General features: G+C 40.5%; 1 protein-coding gene across 2 annotated transcripts in view; it reads left to right on the forward strand.

Annotated features, from left to right (window-relative positions):
• Nucleotides 1-14,209, forward strand: part of LOC132890444 (A disintegrin and metalloproteinase with thrombospondin motifs 2-like) — a 344,549-nt gene that overhangs the window by 291,098 nt on the left and 39,242 nt on the right. For both annotated transcript variants that reach the window (XM_060927282.1, XM_060927281.1), the window contains 2 exons: nt 274-417; nt 935-1,067. In XM_060927282.1, the coding sequence (XP_060783265.1) occupies nt 274-417; nt 935-1,067 (277 nt within the window). The remainder of the gene's footprint in view (nt 1-273; nt 418-934; nt 1,068-14,209) is intronic.

Genomic DNA, 14,209 nt, shown 5'->3' on the forward strand with positions numbered 1-14,209 from the left:
CGGCGAGGGCCTTTCTGTGTGGAGTTTGCATGTTCTCCCCGTGTCTGCCTGGGTTTCCTCCGGGTGCTCCACAGTCCAAAGACATGCAGTTAGGTTAACGTGGGGCGGCCTTGGGCTGAGGTGGCCTTGAGCAAGGTACCTGACCCCTGACTGCTCCCCGGGCGCTCTGGTGTGGCTGCCTACTGCTCTGAGTGTGCGTGCGTTCACTGCTTCAGATGGGTTAAATGCAGAGAATGAATTTCACTGTGACGAGTAAAGGTTTCTGTGTTGCAGGCTGGGAATGGAACATGATGGTCAGGGGAATCGATGTGGGGATGAGGTGCAGATGGGCAGCATCATGGCTCCTCTGGTGCAGGCCGCCTTCCACAGATTCCACTGGTCCCGCTGTAGCCAACAGGAACTGGGCCGCTATTTACAGTGAGCACCCCACACCACCACCACACACACTTACTTACTTAGCATTTATCACAGCGACGTACAACTTACCCAGAGCAGTTAGATGCCTTGCTCAAGGGTGCTTCAGCCATTCTTGCTGGTCCAGGGAATCGAACCAGCAACCTTTTGGTCCCAAGAGCTGCTTCTCTAACCATTAGGCCATGGCTACGCACACTCGCATGCGCAGACACGCACACACACTCTCTCTGTCGCTCTCTCACACACACACAGATTCCCTTGGTCAGCAGAAGCTGGGCCTGTTCTTACAATGAGCTTTATACTCAGTCATACACACACACACACACAGATTCCCTTGGTCAGCAGAAGCTGGGTCTGTTACAATGAGCTTCATACACACATGCACACACTATAAGAAAACAAATGGACTCACCATACTGCGTAAAAACACACCCTCACCACACCTGCTTATTTATGAATCTTCTATTATTGTTTGATTTGATTTATTTCATTTAATTTTATTTTATTTTCCCGTATGCAGCTCATATGACTGTCTGAGGGACGATCCATTCGAGCACACGTGGGAGGAATTGCCCCAGCTGCCAGGCCTGCACTACTCCATGAATGAACAGTGTCGCTTTGACTTTGGCGCCGGATACATGATGTGCACAGCGGTGAGGGCCCCTTGTCCACCCCCTCTCCCCACGCATACACACATTGCCTTCAACACTATAATGCATTATGGAGTGCTCCTACGGCATCTTAGGACTGCTGAGAGCATGTATAACTCCACGGCCATTGTCTGATCATGATAGGTTTTTCATTTCGAGTCAGTCATGGTTCATTATAGAACGATGAAGACTGATCACACTGCCATGTTATACATGCTGCCACTTATAATGCATTATAAGTCTGCATCGGCTGGTCTGTGGGCGGAGCCTCTGAGACTGACACTAACAAGCCAAGAAACAGATAATGATCCAGGATCTGTATGAAGAAGTCACCGATCTCACACGGAGTCATTTTACATATGTTATTATTAAGGAGTAAACCACTCGAGGTCATGCTCATAAAGGAAATTAATCAATGACAGGGTGGTGTGATGTGACTTGTTCTCAAGCAAATGTAATGTTACCAACCCAAAGTTGATTAATTTCCTCTAACAGCACATCCTGAACGACAGCAATTGGCCAACAGTTATCTATTATATAATTAAAGGAGAACTGAAAGCAAATTTTTTTAATCAAAATTCTATTTCTCTCATTTTATTAAATATCGGAATGCATTTTTGATCGCTATTTTGTCACTGCTATAGCACGTTATGAGTGTTTGAAATATGCTGTAATATATCAGTCCATATGTCAGAGCGATGGCCGTAAACGAGATTCGTTGAGACCTGTGCGAGACATCGTAGGACGGAAGTAAAACGTACAGCGGAAATCAAAGCGACCAACATCTGCCGACGTCGTCAAAAGACACTCGCGCCCTCTTTCGAATGCTGACGTAATCGAGCCGGAAGTTTTGTTTGTTTTGATAGCAATCAGGAAAGTTTGAAAAAAGTAGGCAGTAATCGTCATTTAAACTCGTTTTTGTGCAATATTTCATTTGGAAAACAGTTTTCAAAATGGCGGCACTGACACCTGGCTGACACTTGACGTTTCGAAGTCTCGCACAAGTCTCGTGAAGATCGCGCGGATAAGCAACGCCTGCCGTGGACCAAACGAACTAAATTCAACACGGCTAAAAACCGAATAGGCCGATAAGTATAATATTTAATTACAATTAGTTGCCAATACGAGTCACGATATAAGGTTACTAAAACCGAAAACGTAATTGAATAACACGTTAATTAAGAAATAAAGCAAGTTTAAAAATGACTTCAGTTCGCCTTTAAATTATTCCATGAACTCGAGTCGTACATGAGCAGATAGCTGATGAGGCACGTTGCACCAAGTCAGCTATAAGCTATGTACGACGAGATTGAGTGGAATAACTGTTTTATTCTATCCACATTCACTGGATTTTGAGAAACGGAGCATTTTTATTTTTATTTTTTGCAAATTCGATACATAAAAACTTTATACAAAATGTCCGACAAAATCATTTCCACTTAGAATGTAAAGAAACTGGCGAAATGACAGGAGCAATTTGTGAAAAATGCGATAATAATAATTCTAGAAAAAAAAAGATACATTCTTACCATCAAGTACTTTTATTCCATATTTTGTTGCTTTTTTGGATTTTTTGGGATTTTGTTTTCGAGTGGGGTCTTTATTTCGTCCTCGATTGGTTCAGTAACATGCGCTGCCATTTTGTTTTTTCATCTTTAGGGTTTTTTGGCAGTTGGAAAACCAACTTAAAGGTGCATTACCGCCACCGACTGGGCTGGAGTATGGAAAAGGAGATATTGGGGGAAATGTGTCAGAAAACAGAATCCAGGGACACATGTCAGCCCGCGGGCATTTTGAGTTATTGACAGATTCAGAAAGTACAGTTTCTAAGCTTTCCAATGATGCCTTCCATGTGGAGATCTGACAATATTTGAAGAATGTGTGGCCTTTTGAAAGTGTATACCTCTTAAAACAGAAAAGGGAGAAAATCGCCCTCAAAGTTTTCCATCTCAGCTACTCTGGGTGTAGGGTGGGCACATAATGGTGCTCATTTGCATGACATTAAGGAAAGCCCTACCCCCTACTAGCTAGCACGATGCTACTTTCATGTAAACAAAGATCACCACGTCAATTTTCCTTCCATGCAAAGTATGCCCAAAACAATTATGAAGTACAACAATAAGCCCTAAAGTATACTTTAACGTTTTGTGGTTGAAAAATTACTCACACCGTTAGAAAGAAAGATAGCACGATGATGACACAACTAACACAACGCTAGTTTCATGTAAAGCCTTGGTCACAACTGGCCGTACGTGCTCCTACGGCCAGTCTACATGCAAGAAACGCACGAGAGCGCGCATGAAACGCACGAGAGCGCGCGTGTGACGTGCTGACTTTCGAGCCGTAGACTGGCCGCAGAGGTTCGTTGTCATGTCAAACAAAATCTACGGGCGCTTACGTTTTTTTCAGGTTGCAAGACAAACTTACAGCCAACGCGCGTCTTTCTCCGTGAACAAAAAAAAAACCGCAGCGATTTGGGAAACGCCAAAAATCGCACGGACAAAAAACCGTACGTCCGGTTGTGACCTAGGCTTAACCAAACCACAACACTCTCCGTTACATGCAAAAATAACCACACAGCCTTAGATTAATAAACTTACCCCATCAGAAAGAGAAACGGCGCCTTGCACACACCAATGCCTCCGATGGAATGTAATCCTAGAACGGTCCATGTATCATGCAATCATTCAGGTATTCCATTCAATCTGGAAAACGAGGTTGCGGGGTTTTTTTGCTAGAAATGGTTATCTCCGATGTAAATACCGTGTGTTTGTTTGCTTCGCGGTGTTTCAGCTCCTCCGCGCTCTGTTTAGTAACTTATTCCATAGTGAAATCACACGCCTGTATGCAGCTTAAGTAGCCATGCGCTCAGCTCGTATCATACAGCTGATTCGCGAAAAAACAAAACAAAAGACTTAAATCATCATGTGAATGGCCCATATGGTAATTTACCCACACCCCCCAGCAGGCTACAGTCCTGACAAAAACGAGACAATTTGCAACAAAAAATGTATGCTTTTCCAACAAAACAATCTATTATCTGAAATACTGATTGCATTCTTCAAGATCTCAACTTGCACATGATGGAAAAAAAACAAAAATCACAAATTTCGAAAAAAAAAAATGCTTCTTTTGCGATTATCTCGGATTCGTTTCGGCCGACATGCGTCCCTGGATTCGGTGAGGGGTCACAAATATTCTTTTTGCTATTTCTGTTTCTTTTAAATACTTGATAACAAAGTGATCTATCTGACTTGATATGCGCCAACATTTTGTTTTTCTCTACTCACGGTATATGAGCTGATATCCTTGTAATAGAGTAGCCAATCTGAGTGTGCGATTGCTCATATCTAGTGAATGTGGATCAAATAATAAATGATATACTCATCCATTTATGGTTACATTTACAGTACGCTACATTTATAGCCGAAACTTCCATGTCGTAAAACATCTGGCGAGCAAGTTAGTTCCTGTTATCAAATACTTTAAACCAGCTACTGTATAAACAGTCATTTCCTTCACTCTCTTGAAGTTAGTAAAGCATTTTTTTTTGCAGCTTGTCACCATGACGACTTTCCCATATCGTAAAACGAGATTTATATAAACCTGTGATTTGAATTACAGCCAGAAGCTGCTGTTATAGAAAATCAGTCAACACCTTCTAATTAATCAACACCATTCAGAATCGAGAAGTCAAGAGAATTATAGATATACTGTACCAGTCAAAAGTTTGTACACCCCTACTCATTCATAGGTTTTTCTCTATTTTGTATTTTCTACATTGTAGAACAATACTGAAGACATCAAAACTATGAAATAACATCTGGAACATGTATGGAATGATGTGGTAAACAAAAAAGTGTGAAAAAAACAAAACATGTTTGATATTTTAGATTCTTCAAAGTATCCAGCGTTTACCTTGATGACACTTTGCACACTACAGTATTGGCATTCTCTTAACCAGCTTCATGAGGTCACCTGGAATGCTTTTCAATTAACACATGTGTCTCGTCAAAAGTTAATTAGTGGACGAGTTTCTGACTTTCTTAATGCATTTGAAACAGTAAATAGCCCTATTCCACACCACAACTGTACTGTAGTAATCCATATTACATCAAGAACCGCTCAAATAAGAAAAGAGAAACGACATCCATCATTGCGTTAAGACATGAGTCTTTTATTTCATAAAAATAAAGAAAAAACATTGAATTAGAAGGTGTGTAAACTTTTGACTCAGGCAGTGCACACTTCTGCATGGACTGTGCTTTACTCTCTTGTCAAACCGTTCCCTCAAGCTGCAAAAGGTGGGGCCATCAGGAGCACAGGTAAGGGAAGGCATCGACCAGCCACATGACCACGCCTCCCCGTGTCACTCCCAGTCAGTATTCCATTACATGTTTTGATTTATTGTTATATTATTTCTGTCACATTGCATCAAGCCGACTCCAAACATTTCTATCGTACCTCACACCGTTTCGAATAAACTTACAATATGGCCAGTCATGTGGCCAAATTTATACACCGTCCATTTATCATTTAAACGATCTTTACACGTCATACGTTTTCTCTCCAGAATCTTTAGTATCTTGTTATATTGAATCCATCTCTGATGACCTCAGCGCACTGACATGAAAATTCTTGACTGATGCTGAAATTAAAGTTCAGAGTTAGTTTGTGTTTTGGTGGAAATTAGCTGAAAGTAGTTGTTTTAAAGTAAATAAATAAATACGTACATTAAAAAATAAATGCACCTTGTATTTATATTTCAAATGTACTGAACAGTATGTTGTGTTGTAAATGTAAGATATATCAAGAATAGGTACTAAAATTTTATATAAACATCGAATGCTGGAAAGTAGACCTTGATCATACTTTAAATTTAAAAAAAAATTATATGAGTATTAATTGTATAAACTTTATTTTAATATATTACTGTGAAATATGCTTTTAGTTAAAATGTCATTTGTGTTTAGTTTGTCATTAATTTTCTTCTGTAATTTTGCACATTGTGCTATAGATGACTTGCAACCATGTGATCAAAATGCGCTACGTCGTGAGCGTCCGCCATGATGGTGGAAATACAAAGCAATTAGGACGGCAGCTGCTGAAAGCGTGTCTGTAAACAGTGCTGAATTTTCTCAGTATTACTACGATTTGAGGGCGGCACGGTGGTGTAGTGGTTAGCGCTGTCGCTTCACAGCAAGAAGGTCCTGGGTTCGAGCCCCGTGGCCGGCGAGGGCCTTTCTGTGCGGAGTTCGCATGTTCTCCCCGTGTCCGCGTGGGTTTCCTCCGGGTGCTCCGGTTTCCCCCACAGTCCAAAGACATGCAGGTTAGGTTAACTGGTGACTCTAAATTGACCGTAGGTGTGAATGTGAGTGTGAATGGTTGTCTGTGTCTATGTGTCAGCCCTGTGATGACCTGGCGACTTGTCCAGGGCGTACCCCGCCTTTCGCCCGTAGTCAGCTGGGATAGGCTCCAGCTTGCCTGCGACCCTGTAGAACAGGATAAAGCGGCTAGAGATAATGAGATGAGATGAGACTACGATTTGAATGGTCGAATGAAGATTCGATACAAAGAGAAGATAGATATGTGTGGTTTTGACTCATATTATTTAAAAAAGTCAGACTTTTCTGAAGATAAGATGTTTCTACCGACCATCAAGTACCCAGATATCGCGTTCTATCTGGTTTGGCTGCCGAAGAATCAAGTCCGACCTCGGACAAAACATAGTCCATTTTCTGAGTGGGTGCCCAGTCTGGATTGTTTCTATCGTATAATTTTGCTGGTGCACCTCAAAGCGAAATGGTAATACACGTGTTAAAATAATAACAACGACCGAGTGAACCACGACAAGAGAACGCTCATTTTATAGCAAAATTCTATCAACACGAAATAAAATTCTTCCATGATCTTATCGAGAAAGCTTTTGAATCTCGCCTGAGATAAAATGATCACTGCAAACACGAGCGGTTTTGGTTTTAGCCTCTGTTAGATCAGCCCTGCCGATGTCGTTCAGCCTTGCTCGTCTCCTCTCCGTACTAAGCCTCAGAGTTTCCTCGCCCTCTTTCCGAATCACGGACGGAATTCTAAAAAATCGGACCGTGCCACGGTCACGAGTACTGCTGTGACCACAACCATATACAGCACAAAGATATGGCATCGCTAAAAGAATGCTTAAGCAGTGGAAAAACAAAGAGAGTTGTGCAAGGCACGCGTGACTATGTTTTGTATGGACTGTCGCTTGACAGAATGCAGTTTTATGCGGAAATGAGCTGTAGGTTTTACTGAGCATCTTCCAGAACCAGCCACAGTTCTTCTGGACACTTTGACTGTCACACTCGCTTCTTCATTTGGCACCAAAACCCAGTAGCCTTCATTATGTTTTCTTTTTTAATCTGAAAAGTTCTTTCTTGTGTAATATGCTGCTCAGATACAATTTTTTTTTTTTTCTGAAAGATTTAATTTTGTATAGGCGGCACGGTGGTGTAGTGGTTAGCGCTGTCGCCTCACAGCAAGAAGGTCCGGGTTCGAGCCCCGTGGCCGGCGAGGGCCTTTCTGTGTGGAGTTTGCATGTTCTCCCCGTGTCCGCGTGGGTTTCCTCCGGGTGCTCCGGTTTCCCCCACAGTCCAAAGACATGCAGGTTAGGTTAACTGGTGACTCTAAATTGACCGTAGGTGTGAATGTGAGTGTGAATGGTTGTCTGTGTCTATGTGTCAGCCCTGTGATGACCTGGCGACTTGTCCAGGGTGTACCCCGCCTTTCGCCCGTAGTCAGCTGGGATAGGCTCCAGCTCGCCTGCGACCCTGTAGAACAGGATAAAGCGGCTAGAGATAATGAGATGAGATGAGATGAGATTTAATTTTGTGCTGGAAAAAAATGAACGTTTGGAACTCTAAAATGTTTTTGTACTGACTCGATAATGTAGAAGTCATCAAATTGAAATCGATAAAGTTTGTATGAAAAATATCTATCTATCTATGGGTCTGTCTCAGAAACTGGGTACTGTGGGAGAACCCCACTAAATATACTCAAAGTCAATAAACTATACGGTTTTGAATGGTGATGTTGGTTTTAATTTGAAATAAAATGATGAAAGAAATAATACAGATAAAACTAAATCTTTGATGTGAATACTCTATTCAGAATTTGGCAAAAATTCTGCAAATTTGTGGAAAAATGGCGGCTTGATCTGGGACATGATAAACAGTCGACTACATCGCATTCCCTTAAAAAGGTTGTCATCCACTGAAAAGTCTACAGTTATCACTAATTGTATTTTAAGTTGTAACTTTATACACCTAAGGATTGGCGCGCTCACAGAATAATCATAACCGTAATAAAACATCATGCAAAATATTTCATCACCGTCGTAACTCCATTTTCCGCAAACCCAAAACCAATACGATCGTGTGTTTTAATCTAAACGGAAAGCCTCAGGGTCGAGGTCATGACCTCACCAAAAGCAGTAACTTAAAATCACTACGCCGTATAAACATTTAGTTATAAATCTGCAATTTTGTTTTTTAAAATGAAAGCTGAAAGTTAGGTATAGAATATGTTTCTTACAGAATATGTTACGATGGTAGCTGGTCTTGTATGAATTTCTGAGCTATAAAATGAGTTGTGGTCTATTTTTTACCGTAGCGTGTTATTTGTGTGCGGGGAAGGACACACATTAACAATTTGCATGTGTAGAATGGAATTTTCCACTCCAACAGTTAGAAGTTGATCGCGCTTCCATTTGCGATCTTTCTGTTACGCGGGTGATCTGTTCGGACGTTATCACTGAAAAGGTGAGTTTTGACAGTTTTATTTTGTTTTAGTCTTGCAGTATAAGGCAATAGAATGTTTCTTTTTCATCTTACTTTCATATTTCGTAGTGTTTGCATATTTTTGGCCAATATTTTGCAGCCATGGTCAATTTAGATCGAACTTTTAATAGAATCTACGGTCAGTCATTTCGCCTCGCGCTCCGTCCGGTGCGGTAGTGATGTCCCGTTGCTCGCGCACCGCAGCAGAGACCCGCGCGACCTTCAGCCGGTACAGTCGCTGTTCTTTTACCACCGCCGTTATTCTCATCTTTCCGGTGTGTTCTTGATTTTTCCATTGTGTCCTATTTCGCCATATCAAATACCCAAAATGTATCATATTATTCATATTTAAGTGAATAATCAAATCAATTCAGTCATCATAACTTGGCATTTTTAACCCAAACGATCAAAAAGAGGAAATTTACTCAATATTTTCACTCATCTGTGAAGGAGGGGCTTTAATTCTTCATGATGTAGTTATTTTATATGGAAATCAATTTTACAAAAACATATGAATTGGAATAAAAAAAAATTTTCCACAGTGGAGGCCAGATACAGCAAGATGCTATCTTTATTCTTATTAAACATGACAAAAGAAACATTGAGTGTTAGGTAAATGCAAAAAAAAAAAAAAGTAAAATTAGAAAATTTTTTTTTTGACCATAATGTCCCAAATGAGAGACCAGTTTCTGAGACGGACCCATATGTATGTGTGTGTGTGTGTGTGTGTGTGTGTGTGTGTGTGTGTGTGTGTGTGTGTGTGAGATATAATATTTTATCTAAATTGTAAAACCTATTTTTAAAATGTTTATATTAATCTTACTATATTAACATTTAAGTTACACAACTTTAAGCAGTTATATCAATTTTAGATTTTCAGATATTTTAAGTTTATTACTGTATTTATTAGTTTCTTATTATGGTATGAATATTAAGCCTCAAAGTTGCTTTTATAATTTTATAACAGCTTGTACTTTTAATCACTTTATAATTACCTTTCATTGCCCAAAACATTCCTGTTCTCACTTATATCACCTGTAAGCCATTGTTTCTTTTTTATTCTTTTCTCTCTTGAAATTAACAAGAGAAAAATATATAGCTTATCTTTTTACTGATAAATGTTAAACATTTTAATGCTGCAGCTAAGACATAGTAATAATAATAATAATAATAATAATAATAATAATAATTTCAACTTATATAGTGCCTTTCTCGCACCCAAGGTCACTTTACAATTACAAGTAATAATAATAATAATAATAATAATAATAAATCCACCAAAAGAGGGTCAGGATGTAATTCCAACAGCGTAGCAACCCACAGTCCCACCAACAGGCGCATGAAGGTATGTCCCACACTGCCTGCACAGCCACCATGACACTACCGGGCAACATCGCTTGGAACACCACGCCGTGGATCCACAAACCGAGCACAGAAGCACCGCCACAGAGAGCGCCGGTATGTCTCAAACCACCTGCACAGCCGCCACAATGCCACCAGGCAACATCGCTCGGGACACCGCACCAAGCACAGAAGCACCGCCACACAGAGCGCTGGACAACCCCGATGTTAAAGGAGCAATGAGCTCACTCCAGTCCATAGTGAGGAGCACAGGCATCACCCATAGCAGACCAAGGCCTGGAGGGAACCGACGGCCAAAACTGGGTCCGGAACTACACCACAACCAGTGGACAAAACATTCAAACAAAGAACAAACATCAAACTATACAACCACAGGAAGAAAAACAAAAGGGAAAAAATAAAAAAACTCTGGTGAGAAGCGGCAGCCAAAATGTGCACAGCGTTAAAAATAAATAAATAAATAAATAAATAAATAAAAACCCTTTCCCGACAGCTCCAGAAGGAAAAAAAAAGGTTTTCATTCATCTGTCTATTTTTGCTCTCATTAATGTCTAAACCTAAGTGGTGGTCATGTGGCATTGCTAGCTAACATTCGTAAGCTCACTGTAGTGTTGGTCTACCATTGTCAGAATCACCATGACTGAAAATGTGTTTTTTATTCTTCATTGCTCTGTTTTATTTTGCATGAAACAGCTTTTTGGATATTCTTATATATTGTTAACTCAGACAGTAACTCTTTAAGGATTGCTGTTATTTTTATGCACAGCAGTCTCTAGAGTTTACACAGCATGGTGCAAAACGGGACAGTTGAAGTTTGGAAAAGCATCTGTTCAGTTTTGGTGAGCCCATACCCCCTGTAGACTCACATTCCTGTCCTGGGATGAAAGGAATAGAACCCGATGTGGTCTTATGCTGTTGTAGTTTGGCATATGGTGCATTTTGAGATGCTTTTCTGCTCACCGTGTTTGTAACGAGTGGTTATTTGAGTTAACATTGCCTTCCTGTCAATTCAAAGCAATCTGGAATAAGACCAGCCTGTGAGCGTTTATTACGGTATATCCATTTCATAGCTTTGATGCTCTCTTTTTCCCCCTCTTTTTTCTTTCTATAACTCATAATGAGTCAACAGCACCTTCAATTTCGTTGTACCTTTGGAAAAGTGACAATGACAAAAAAGACTTTATCTTATCTAATCTTATCTTATAAAAGAGAATAAAATATTAATATTACAAATATTAATAAAGACATTTTGAGAGCAGTGTGGGAAATAAGGCTGGACTGGTGGACATTGAACAGTAATTTTCGCATTTGTCCGTCTGTATTTCAAACGCATTGGACCGGATGGCCGATAAAAAAAAAATAATCAGGGCTTGACATTAGTGGATGTCCGACTGGATGGGGCAACTAAATATTCAGTCTGGACAAGTCAAATTCACATCAGCTTGTCCGACGGGACAAGTTGAATTATTCCCAACTCTCCCGGACGTTCTGGGGGGGTTGTCTCCCGAATAACGGCTCCCTGAGAGAGAGAGAGAGAGAGAGAGAGAGAGAGAGAGAGAGCATGCTAATTGCTGTCTTGCAAAGTAGACCAATCAATGTTCTGTGTGGGCGGGCTTTACGGATTCTCTCCGAGAGAGAAAGAGCACATCCTGATTGGTCTTTCTTGTTAAGTAGGCCAATCAGTGTTCTGTGTGGGTGGGCTTTACGTGTTCTCTCCCAGATGGAGAGTCCATCAGTCAGTGTATCCAGGAGCGTTATGACAGAGTGCCAAAAAAAACAACAACAAAAAAACACACTTCACCTCAGACTATACGAAAGTGTCCCCTTGCCTAATAGGCGTACAATAATGAGTGTTGTGCGCTGTACTGTTTGTAACAGTGACTTTAACATTGCCTATGGTGGGGTAAACAATTAAAAAAGACATGTTGAGGTGAGTTTAACAGTGTCATGTGTTCGTGTGCAGATTATTTATACTCTCCGTCTCATTTCTCAGGCTACATGATAAAGCTAAACTCCTCGAAGGCTTGCTGAAATTTGCAAGAATGACAGTCAGACCCTGTGTTCGAAATCGCTCCCTACTCACTATATAGGGCACTATATAGTGAGGACGCCATTTTGTAGTGCTGTCTGAAATCTTAGTGAGGATTATTTACACCCTATATAGTGCACTCAAAGTATCCCACAATGCATTACGAAAAAAAGTGTACAACCAGTGGTCACTAATCAAAGCAATATATCCCATCATGCATTCCGGTTGCGCTGAAAGAAATCAAAGCAAAAGTCTCAAATTTGATTTAATAAAAGGCAGCGGCAAAGAAGGAAGTATTCAGCCTTGATTTAAAAGAACTGATAGATGCAGGGACTTTGTATTGATTAATGTGGGAAATATGCTCAGTATATATAGAGGACATATCAAATGTTTAAACTGAGAAAATGTATCATTTAAAGAGAAAAATTAGGTGATTTTTAAATTTCATGACAATAACACATCTCAAAAATGTTGGGACAAGGCCATGTTTACCACTGTGAGACATCCCCTTTTCTCTTTACAACAGTCTGTAAATGTCTGGGGACTGAGGAGACAAGTTGCTCAAGTTTAGGGATAGGAATGTTAACCCATTCTTGTCTAATGTAGGATTCTAGTTGCTCAACTGTCTTAGGTCTTTTTTGTCGTATCTTCCGTTTTATGATGTGCCAAATGTTTTCTATGGGTGAAAGATCTGGACTGCAGGCTGGCCAGTTCAGTACCCGGACCCTTCTTCTACGCAGCCATGATGCTGTAATTGATGCAGTATGTGGTTTGGCATTGTCATGTTGGAAAATGCAAGGTCTTCCCTGAAAGAGACGTCGTCTGGATGGGAGCATATGTTGCTCTAGAACCTGGATATACCTTTCAGCATTGATGGTGTCTTTCCAGATGTGTAAGCTGCCCATGCCACACGCACTAATGCAACCCCATACCATCAGAGATGCAGGCTTCTGAACTGAGCGCTGATGACAACTTGGGTCGTCCTTCTCCTCTTTAGTCCAAATGACACAGCATCCCTGATTTCCATAAAGAACTTCAAATTTTGATTCGTCTGACCACAGAACAGTTTTCCACTTTGCCACAGTCCATTTTAAATGAGCCTTGGCCCAGAGAAGACGTCTGCGCTTCTGGATCGTGTTTAGATACGGCTTCTTCTTTGAACTATAGAGTTTTAGCTGGCAACGGCGGATGGCACAGTGAATTGTGTTCACAGATAATGTTCTCTGGAAATATTCCTGAGCCCATTTTGTGATTTCCAATACAGAAGCATGCCTGTATGTGATGCAGTGCCGTCTAAGGGCCCGAAGATCACGGGCACCCAGTATGGTTTTCCGGCCTTGACCCTTACGCACAGAGATTCTTCCAGATTCTCTGAATCTTTTGATGATATTATGCACTGTAGATGATGATATGTTCAAACTCTTTGCAATTTTACACTGTCGAACTCCTTTCTGATATTGCACCACTATTTGTCGGTGCAGAATTAGGGGGATTGGTGATCCTCTTCCCATCTTTACTTCTGAGAGCCGCTGCCACTCCAAGATGCTCTTTTTATACCCAGTCATGTTAATGACCTATTGCCAATTGACCTAATGAGTTGCAATTTGGTCCTCCAGCTGTTCCTTTTTTGTACCTTTAACTTTTCCAGCCTCTTATTGCCCCTGTCCCAACTTTTTTGAGATGTGTTGCTGTCATGAAATTTCAAATGAGCCAATATTTGGCATGAAATTTCAAAATGTCTCACTTTCGACATTTGATATGTTGTCTATGTTCTATTGTGAATACAATATCAGTTTTTGAGATTTGTAAATTATTGCATTCCGTTTTTATTTACAATTTGTTCTTTGTCCCAATTTTTTTGGAATCGGGGTTGTTGTATTGTTAATTACTACATTTCTTATAGACTTAGTATAAAAATAGTCATGTATCATAAGTGTTATTAT

This window comes from Neoarius graeffei, chromosome 8 (assembly GCF_027579695.1).
Source record: "Neoarius graeffei isolate fNeoGra1 chromosome 8, fNeoGra1.pri, whole genome shotgun sequence".
In the NCBI taxonomy this organism is placed as follows: domain Eukaryota; kingdom Metazoa; phylum Chordata; class Actinopteri; order Siluriformes; family Ariidae; genus Neoarius; species Neoarius graeffei.